The sequence below is a fragment of the Arachis hypogaea genome, chromosome 13 (genome assembly GCF_003086295.3).
Source record: "Arachis hypogaea cultivar Tifrunner chromosome 13, arahy.Tifrunner.gnm2.J5K5, whole genome shotgun sequence".
NCBI lineage: Eukaryota > Viridiplantae > Streptophyta > Magnoliopsida > Fabales > Fabaceae > Arachis > Arachis hypogaea.
Genome location: NC_092048.1, coordinates 136527795 through 136538846, shown reverse-complemented (window position 1 = coordinate 136538846; position 11052 = coordinate 136527795). Strand labels below are relative to the sequence as shown.

Genomic DNA, 11052 nt, shown 5'->3' with positions numbered 1-11052 from the left:
AGCGTTCGGACTCCTATCCATCATGTCATTGCCGCTGCGGGCTTCTAGATCACAGCATATCTGCCTGATTCTGCTCATGCATTTCTTGTACAGATCGTCATTTTTAGATCCGATGAACAACATCCACTGCGAAGCAGCATGCAGGGCTCCATGTCTCAACAAGAAACCCCACTCATCCTCTAGTCCCATCTTCTCAGTGAATTCGTTGATTGTGTTCACATCCTTCCTCCATCGTCTCAAAATCAAGCTTTCGAGAATTCTTTTTACGTGCTCGTGCTTCATGACAAAAAACATATGCCTGTAAGGAAAACCTTCTTTCTCCCAAAATCCACATCGACATACCAACCTACCTCTTTTTGGATCGTACAATGCCACCACATTCTGACCAAGGAATCCATACTCCTCAACCGTGTACACCATGGTTGTTTAGACCCTTTGTTTGCTTATGAAGTTAACGACCGAGATAGACTCAATCTCCTTCTTCACTTGTGTGAATATGACCTTCGTATACACCGATGTTGCAAACTGTTCGATGGGATCAAGACGGGTCATCATAACGGGAACACCGTAAATTGAATTGAACTATGCAACCTGCTCACTGTTTCGGTATTCCCGTACTAGTAGCTCCAAATTCTGCACAAGCTCTAGAACAGTGTGCCTAGACGACAGAAATTTTTTTAGATGGGAATTGATGCCCTCACATCGAGACATCGTTCGAAACCCAGCGCAAAACTTGCGATGCAAGTATGCATTTGCCCACATCTTCCTCTTCTCATACAGTTGTAACGCCCAATATTTATTAAGTAACCCATACTGTTCAGCAACCTGTGCCCATTCACACTCAAACTCTTCAACCTCCATGTCAGCATACAACCACTTGGCAAAGACATCACGGAACATCTGCTCGTTGGTGTTCGAGGTCACATTCTTCTGCAGATACCATGCACACAACCTATAGGTTGCTCGGGGCAACACTTCCCTAACTGCAACAATCATTGATTCATCCCCGTCGGTAACGACTACAGAGGGCAGCTTCCCACACATGACTTCTAACAAGTTCTCCAACATCCACTTGTATGAACTAATTGTCCCATCTAAAACCAAACCGAAACCAAAAATTGTTGTTTGCTTGTGATTGTTTGAACCTAAGAATATGACAAGGGGTCTATTGTACTTGTTCTTCTTATACATTTAATCAAATGCAACGACGTCTCCAAAGTGTTGAAAATCAACCCTGCTAGGACCATCTACCCAGAACATGTTTCCCAACATACCTTCTTCAGTCAAATTGTACCGGGCCATAGACATGGGATCAGCAGCTACCTTGCCTTCCAGGTATACTATATCAGCGTTCATGTCTCCATCAACCACCTTTGCATGCTTCGACCGATCCATATAGTTGTATGCGTCTTTCTTGGTAAAACCCAAAGAAGAATAACCACCCGCAATCCCAGCCATGTACCCGAATATCTTAGATGTCGGCAACCCATACGTATGCATTCCATCCATGTGGGCCTTTGCAGAACCCGATATCGCCTAGAAACTTCGAATCATGTGAACCATTCCCCTCGGTATCAACTCGTGGTTATGCTCGAGGATTACTTTTCGAACCTTCCAAACCGAGCTACCCTTATCAAGGTATATAGACATCAAGGTCTGGCAATTCGTGCGTGTCTCAGGCCAATGGCATCTTTCCTGTCTAGTCTGTTGTAGTGTTTTCCATCCCTTAGGCCAGCCCGATTACAGAAGAACCTCCTTCTCACTACACTCCCATCTTCATCCTTTGCATAGTCTCCCTTACGGACCCCAAATCCGTTGCATTTCCCTGACCTACCATAAAACTCATATGCTCGCTCTTCACTTTGAAACACCTTTTTCATTATATCCTCTACAGTCAAACCAGTCACGTCTCCATATTCACGACCATCTTCATCCGACAACAACTCAACCTTTCTTAAGTCATTCTCGTCAACAACATTGTTGTTTAAAAGGCATAACTCGTTTTCACTTTCATCTGGAGACAAACCGTTTGCCTTGCCCATCCCACCATAGCACTCCATCTATTAAGTTGTAATAGTTGGTTTTTTAAATAATAACTTTTTTCTGCTATAAAAATACACGCCTTAACCTCTACACAACAACAATTTAACAAATAGACAACCACAGCACATAAATAGATAATCCGGCAATTGAAATTGCAAAACCCTAAAGAATTTTGCAACTTAAAAGGGCAGCAGCAAACCAATTTAACAACTAGTCAACTTTACAAATTCAAGTAAAGGAAATCGGTACAAAAATCATCAATTAGACAAATATTTTAACCACAACATTGGAGTAATAATTAACCAGCTACTTATTCACAAGGTATAATATCAATGAAAATGTACAAATATGCATTGAAAATGTACATAATTTCAATAAATATTACTAAACAGAGGCAAGAGAGAACAACCATCATTCAGCAACAAACACTACAAAACAGCAAAAAGAAATCACACTATTACCAAATTCGAAAAGAATGAAAACCAGATAAACCCAATCATAAACACTGTTACCAAATTAAATCAAAAGTCAACCAAATTTCACCTTGCAAATCCAATTAAAAACACCTTTTCACTTTCTACCCTAAACACCAATTAAATCACATGAACCAAAATTAACTTGAGGGAAAACACAAATTTCATAAGCACGACAAGTCAGATATCATTTATCACAAATTTCATATCTAAAGCACAAATCAATACTCAAGTAATCAGAGATATTCAAAATCACAAATCACTACTTTAGCCTTCAGAGACATTCAAATTCAATAATCCAAGTACTTCAGAAACATTCAAATTCTACCTACAGCATTCAACAATATACAAATTTCCACCATTATAATCAGAGTAAGCTTTTGCCATTAGCAACCATACAGTGTAAATTCCGCCTAACAGAGTGAGTTTTCACCATTAGCAACCATACATACAAATTTCCACAGAGTAACATAGCATTCAGAACCATACATACAAATTTGCAAATACAAGATGGAATCAAACTTCAAACCAAGAACGAAGATCGAAGAAGAAGAATCCAAGAACCGAACTTCAAAACCAAAAATACAAGGCAAGATCGAAGTAGACTTGAAGAAAAAAGAAACAAAAATTCAAGAAGAAGACCACACCCTCAGTGAAGATGAAGATGATAAGCCACTAACCTAGGTACGTGCTGAGAAGCCAGCGAAGATGAAGACCCAATGAGGACCTGCTGAGTTACTGGGTAAGGCGGTGACGATGGAGGATCTGGGTTAGGCGGCGAGGATGGAGGAAGAAGCTGCAGTGCTGAGGACCTGGGACAGCGTCGGCGCTGAGGACCTGTGTTAGTCGGCGACCATGCAGGGCTAGGCGGAGGGCAAGGCCGTGAGGGTTTCTTTGATTCTGCGTTCTCCTGTACGTGTATGAATGAATGATTCAGGGAACAGGGGGACGGGGTTGGGTCACGAGGGAGGGTTGGGAATGACCTGGATCCCTTTCTTTTTTTTTTTTGTTAACAAATTAAAAAACAACATCAAAATGTTTTTGTCCAACAACGAAAAATGGGCCAAGACTTGGTCCCCTAATCAGCCAAAACTGATTACTAATTATAACACCTAATTACCCAACTTAACTATGCCTTCCCTCACGTGCTTCCATCAGCTTTTCCTGCAACCTCTGTGAAAGCCTAGTCAATTTGTCCCCTCATTATACCACATGTCATAACCACAGCTTGCCACCCATTGTCTACACATGTAGATACTATCTTGCTGTCTATACCAAAGACTTTGCCCTAATTTAATAATAATAATAATAATAATAATAATAATAATAATAATAATAATAATAATAATAATAATAATAATAATAATAATTTTCAGAGATGCCATTTTTATTTAGAAACTTTGGAGGCCTCATTATTTTGTTTCTGCCACAACTACAAGAAAAAATCGTATTTGTAACAAAAAAAATTGTTACAAAATGTCAAAATTTTGAAACAAAAGTTTTATTTTAACAAAAAAGAGACCGTTGCAGTAAGTCCCATTACAAAAAGTTTTTGTAACAAAAATGAAACTGTTACAATTCAATATGATATTTTGTAATAATTTTTTCTGATACAAAAAATCAGAAGCCGTTACAAAAGTTGTAACAAATTTTGATATTCAAGGTATTTTTCGTATCAAAAAATTTTGCTACAAAATGTAACATGATTTTATAACATTTTCTTTCTTTAGTTACAAAAGCAAATTAATTATTTTGTAACAACTTTTTTTTAATACAAATTGCATGCATAATTTACTAAATTGTTTTTTAAATTAACTAATATATTAACTATTTTAATAAGCAAGTTTACATCTATATAATATGCAAAAACATACATAAGTCAAACAAGATCCTTTTAGCTAAAATTATTTTCAAACAAAATAACATTAGTGAGTACATTGATTAGTTCTACAAGTTATATGTCTTGCACAAGCTCAATCAAAAATTAAAAGTTCTAACATAGATTAGTGTCTCTATGAATCAAAATATTCTTGAGCCCTCAAGGTAGCATGTGGTCACCATTTCAGCACTCCTGTAAATAAGAAAAAGCGAACCAAAAAATTAGAAACAAGATATAATACTAATTATAATTTTTTCCATTAAGTTTTATCCAAAATGTTTAGAAAAATTTGGGCAAAACCTCCCCTAAAACTTGAATATTTCCACCCTCTACGGTTCCAACAAAAACAACCAATTCACAACTTATTTCTCAGCCAATACACAACCAAATTTATCAAACCAAATTTAGGCATGAAGTTAAAATGAACTTGAATATGCCATATAACTAACCATTAGCAACGGTGCTCCTTTACTCTTGCCCTTTGTATTGTATCACATCTATTTTGCCTATTAAACACAAAAAATAAATTATAAAAACTTGTTAGCATATTTATTAGCATAGTTAGAATTGCATAACTTGAACATAGTTAGAATGTTTATTAAATAATACCATCCATTTGAGCATTAAAAAGGAAAGAATTAGCACAAAAAAAAATTAGGAGAATATATAAAACCAAGTATAACATACCCAGATTCTTTAGTAAGTATAACAAATAGTAACACATGACACTTGTTATTTATATAAAACTAAGTAAAAAATATCCAGATTCTTTAGTAAGCTACAGCATCTAGTGTACAACAACAATCAACATACTAGTCACTGAACAAATTCAATAAAAAAAAGGAGAATAGCAAAACAAAACAAAATAAATAAATAAAAGCATATTAAATAAAGGACAGAAGATGTTGGAAGGCTCACCGTGCGGATGCTGACAACATTAGACTGAGCTTTCATAATCTCGACATCATGCTCTTGTTGCTGCTTCCAATCAGAAAGCAAGGTCTCATCCTGTACAAGTTCCAAATTAGAACTGATCCATGAACTGTTGATGGCAACCAAAAAAATTGTACAATAATATTAATCTATGGTGATACCTGAGGTAGCTGTATAGTCACTCTATTTGGAAAAAGGGAACTAAGTTGCTTCATTACTTTGGGTGTTTCTTTGCTCCTATCATGCAATCTACCAAAATTATCCTGCACAAAGTTAGATACCAAATTACAGTAGTTCAATAATCAATAATTCCTGCAGGAGCCATGACAAAAAGCTAATATATATAATCAATAATCAATAGGTCATTAATAAAGTAAGAAAACATCATTATGCAACATTTGCTTCAAAGCTTTCTTAGTCCCTACCTCAATCAAAATTGTGTCACTTCATTAAAGCTGGTGACATATTCCTCCATCAAATTCTCTATATGCAGTGCCTAACCTTGGCCCTTAAAAGGTATTTTAATTTAATATAATTAAGATTTTTTGTAGATTCCTCATAAACTTGAGTACATGACAGCTTGAAGGTAATAAGATAATGATGGAAATTAAAGAACCAAAACCGGGAGCAATAAGATAATGATTGATAACTGGTAATAAATAAGGCAAAATTAGTTGGCACAAAACCGGGAGCAATATAATTTACACGAGTGTTTGGGGGCATTTCAGCAACCAAGGCCTATGCAGCATATTACGAATAATTATCAGATTTAAAAACAAGAAGATATATACAGTTTTGTTAGATGTTCAAGGAACACTTTACAGGGCAAGTGAAGCTTGTCAAGAACAGAGTCTTTGGTTTGCAAAATAGGGTCAACAGAAGGATTTGCAGCTGCGTTTGACACAATCACATCTATATTTCCACACTTATGTAATGTTCAACAGTATATTCAACAGCATTCAAACAAATTTTAATAAAGGATAATGCATTCGATAAAAATGAATAGAAAAAGGTGACCTGTGCGGTTTTCTGAATCAAATCCTTTCTCTGTTGATCGTTAGAGACATGTCAAATAAGGGCCAAAACTTCAATTCCTTTAGACCTAAGTTTTCCTGCAGCCTCTTCAACATTTTGCTGTAGAAACAAGGAAATTGAGTAATGAATATAATTAATTGGAGGCAAAGAGGAAAAGAAAGGGAAAAGGACCTGCTTGCAAGAAGAGATGACGACGGAAGCACCTTCCAAGCCCAGTCTTTCAGCTATGGCGAAGCCTGTTCCAGACGAAAGAGGCGATATGGAGCACTAGGGGGTTCAGCCAGCAGCGGTGGTGGCTCCCTGTCTTGCCTTTTGTTCACGTTCCCTCACCCTCAGACCAGATCGGCGGCGACTGGGCTCATCAACGATGGCAGAAATGAAGGGAATCGGCGACGACGAAGACAGCCCGGACAGCGGCAGCGACACGACGCTTCTCCTCGCGACAGCTTCCTCGTTGCGCGGTTCTGACAGCAGCTCGTGGACGGACCAAACGGCAGCGGCAACAGCGCGACCTTCTCCTCCTTCTCCTTCCTTGGCTCGCACCTCTCTCTTCTCTGCGCGACACGACGGCGCGGCGGCAGTGACGCCCGCCGGTGCCGTCCTCACTCTCCCCTCCCCTTCTTCCTGTGAATCCCTCTCCTCTCTACCCTTTCTGTTTCTTGAGTTCGGTGCTGCTGTTTGTGTTTCAAGCTTGATGAGTTTGCTGAGGGCATTTAGGTTTGGGAAAGGACTGCGGCTGGGAGATGAGTGAGGGTGGATTAGAGTTTTGAGTAAAAATAAGTCTAGGAATAGTTTTATAATCTCAAATAAAAGTGTGGATAATATAATAATTAAGAATAAATTTTATTCCAACAATAATAATGTATAAAAATTCTTGAGATTAATAATTTTGCTGAAAAGGTGCCCTGCTAGGGTTTAAAGGGTGCTCTGCTAGGGTTTCTCCCTGTAGGGTTAATTCTCTCGATTTCAAATCGAATTCTCACAAACTAAATTGTGCTCTGATAGTAACCATGGCTAGACGTAAATCTGGTCAACGAGTGGTGTTAGATGACACTGGAGAGTTGGAGGACGAGGACATTATTGTGTTTGGGAAGGAAGAAATAGAAGAAAGTCTCCAGATCTGTGCCAAAAGTCTTATAGGCCGGATCTTGGCAGATCGATCCTTTGGAGTTGGTACAGTGGAAGGAGCAATGAGAGCGATCTGGTCTCACCCAGAAGGGTTTAAGGTTATGGATTTAGGTGATAACCTATTCCAATTCTTCTTTGAAAAGGAAGTGGATCTGGTTCGCGTAGAACGCGGTGCACCATGGCTGCTGAAAAATTACATTGTTAATATCAAAAGGTGGGAGGAGAAGGATATTAATAACAATGATGAACTATCTCAAGTCCCAATTTGGGTACAACTGTGGGGGATTCCAGAGCACTATAAATCAAAGGAGTTAGGGAGGAAGATTGGAGGTACTATGGGAGAAGTAGTGGAGGTGGATTTTTACTCAATGAGAGGAAGAGAAAGTAGAATCTTAAAGGTTAAAATTCTCATGGATGCTACAAAACCTTTAAGAAGAAGCCTCAGGATTGCTGGACCTAATAGAAATGTGATTGAGTTATCCGTAAAATATGAGCGAATCGGGACTTTCTGCAACTATTGTGGTCACCTCGGACATGAAAGTAGAGGATGCAATCAACACCTTGAAGATTCAATTAAGGGAGAAGTGCAAGAGGAGAAGTGGGGGAATTGGTTAAAAGCCGAACAAGTAGGTTGGAGGGTTGAAAGTTACAAGGAGAATGCAAATCCTAATATTCCTAAGGTTGAGATGTCTCGGATTGAAGGCCCTAAAAAACAGACTCCAGTTAACTTGCTAAGGAGCTTTGCCAATCTCTCAATGCAGGAAAACAGTGGTGAAAATGAGCAAGTGGAAAGCAAATCGAAGGAAGATAATAGTGATAATGGGGCATGCGAGAAGATAATGGCAGATCAAAGGGAGAGGTTGTTGTTAGTGCATAAAAAATGTGGAGACAAAGAAGATTTTAATGACGGCAGAACTGAAAGTGAAGCTAATGAAGAAAAGAGAAAGGGAGGACTAAAAGGAGTGGAGGAGGCAGTGAGCTCAGGCTTCAATATTGGCCGAGAATCTGACACACTAGAGGACGACGGCTGAAGGATGAAGTTAAAACAACTTGCAAGGAGGAGTGGAAGTAAGTATAAAAAATTCAGTGGTGAAAAAAGGAGAATAACGGAGAAGGTAGCAGACAATGGAGGAAAAAAACAATGCATTAGTGATGAAAGCTCAGAGACAAAGGGGGAGGGTGCCAGCCCAAACTTGGCACCCGAAGAGGTATGAAGATGATGATGTGGAACTGTCGGGGTTTGGGGAAACCCCTGACAGTTCACAACATAAAAGAGATCAATAGATCTCGTTCCCCCGAAGTTCTGTTCTTATGTGAGACAAAGAATAGTTCTTCGTTTGTGACAGGCCAATGCCATAAATTGGGGTTTACAAATGTTAGTTGTGTTGAACCTCAAGGACTAGCAGGAGGATTGGTGTTGGCATGGAGGGAAGGTGTAGATATTGCAGTGGTGAAAAGTGTAGAATTTTTCATTTATTTTAGATGGACAAACAGGAGGCTACAGAGAGAGTGTGGCGTTATTGCAGTGCATTTACACAGTGAAGAAGGACTGCGAAACCAACAGTATGGCACCATTTTGAATCAATTAGAAGGAATGGAAGATCCTTATATGGTTATTGGTGATTTTAATGACATAATGGCTCATGATGAGAAGGATGGAGGGAGGATGAAATTAGTTGCATCTATTGAAAATTTTAATAATTTTATAAATGCAGCAGGCCTAATTGATTTGGGATATGAAGGAAGCAAATTTACTTGGTGCAATAAGCAGTTTGGGGGAAATTTGATAAGAGAGCGATTAGATCGGTGTTTGGTCTCTATGAACTTATTGGAATTATACTCGGGAGCAGCGATCTTCCATTTAAATGATCAAGGCTCCGATCATAGACCACTGCTGTTTGAATCGGAGGTCGAGCAACGGAGGTTTAAGAGGAGGTTTAGGTTTCAGGAGAGGTGGTGTGATAATGAGGTTGTTGGACAGATTGTAAAAGACACATGGAAGGAATCTATAGAAGGCTCACCTATGTTTCGTCTTTACACAAAGCTTAAAATTGTTCGACATCGCCTTGTTGAGTGGCAACAACAGCCTGGCAGTAACTCACTAAGACAGATCCAGCAGCTTAAACAGAAGATAGAAGAAGAAAAAAGCAAAGCACAGCAAGCAGACAACTTTTGTATTAAGGTTTTAGAAGAAGAACTTACAGAAGCATACCTAAGTGAGGAACGCTATTGGAAAGAGAAAGCAAGAGAGCAATGGCTAAAATATGGTGATCAAAACACGAAGTATTTTCACTCAAGGGCACAAATGAGAAATAAGCACAATAGAATATAGAAACTTGAAGATGAAAGAAGGGAGGTGCACTCGGATCCGGAAGGAATAGGGAGGACAGCGCATAAATACTTTGAAACACTGTTCAGTTCGAGCTCCCCTGCTAACCCAAGTGCATGGCTCTCAACAATGAGAAGGAAGGTGTCTAGACAGAATAATTGGGCCCTTACAAGACCAATTAGTGAGCAAGAGATTAAGAGGGCAGTCTTTTCAATTAACTCTTTCTCAGCCCCAGGAGACGATGGTTTTACGGCGAAATTCTATCACTTCTTTTGGGATACTATTAAAGAAGATATTATAAAAGCAGTCACTAGTTTTTTCTCAGGCGGAAGAATGCTGAGGTCTTTCAATCATACACTCATTTGTCTTATTCCTAAAATACCTGAAGCTGCTACCATGTCACAGGTACGACCTATCAGTTTAAGCTCAGTCTTCTATAAAATTATTTCGAAGGTCTTGATACATCGTATGCAATTTATCATGAATCGGATAATTAGTGATAACCAGAGTGCATTCATAAAGGGGCGGTTGATTAGTGACAATGTCCTCATAGCACATGAGTACATGCATTTTTTGAAGAATAAAAAATTTGGTGATTGGGATCTAGCTTTGAAACTCGACATGAGCAAAGCATATGACAAGGTGGAATGGTGCTTCCTATGGAAGGTTATGAGTCAATTGGGATTTTGTGATCAGTGGATAGGATGGATGAAGGAGTGTGTAACTACTGTTTCCTATTCTGTTACTGTGGATGGTCAACCTAAAGGTTTCTTTAAACCTACAAGAGGTCTCCGACAAGGGGATCCTCTTTCACCCTATCTTTTCATTCTTTGTGCAGAGGGACTCTCCCACTTGCTACACAGAAGAGAACAGAATAATGATATTGTCGGGCTCAGATTAAACAGTAGCTGCCCTACTATTACACATTTGTTTTTTGCAAATGACTCTATAATTTTCAGCAAAGCAAATTCTCAGGCATGCGGATGAGCGGATAATTTGTACGCTTTTTGGCATTGTTTTTAGTATGTTTTTAGTATGATCTAGTTAGTTTTTAGTATATTTTTATTAGTTTTTAGTTAAAATTCACTTTTCTGGACTTTACTATGAGTTTGTGTGTTTTTCTGTGATTTCAGGTATTTTCTGGCTGAAATTGAGGGACCTGAGCAAAAATCTGATTCAGAGACTAAAAAGGACTGCAGATGCTGTTGGATTCTGACCTCCCTGCACTCGAA

General features: G+C 38.6%; 2 protein-coding genes across 2 annotated transcripts; one reads left to right on the top strand and one right to left on the bottom strand.

Moving 5' to 3' along the window:
• Nucleotides 1–582: 582 nt before the first annotated feature.
• Nucleotides 583–1191, bottom strand: LOC140177770 (protein FAR-RED ELONGATED HYPOCOTYL 3-like). Its single transcript, XM_072210935.1, has one exon. It carries the CDS (start codon nucleotides 1189–1191, stop codon nucleotides 583–585), a length of 609 nt encoding a protein of 202 aa, XP_072067036.1.
• Nucleotides 1192–8707: 7516 nt separating this feature from the next.
• On the top strand, nucleotides 8708–9823 carry LOC140177769 (uncharacterized). The gene has a single exon (XM_072210934.1). It carries the CDS (start codon nucleotides 8708–8710, stop codon nucleotides 9821–9823), a length of 1116 nt encoding a protein of 371 aa, XP_072067035.1.
• Nucleotides 9824–11052: the final 1229 nt, after the last annotated feature.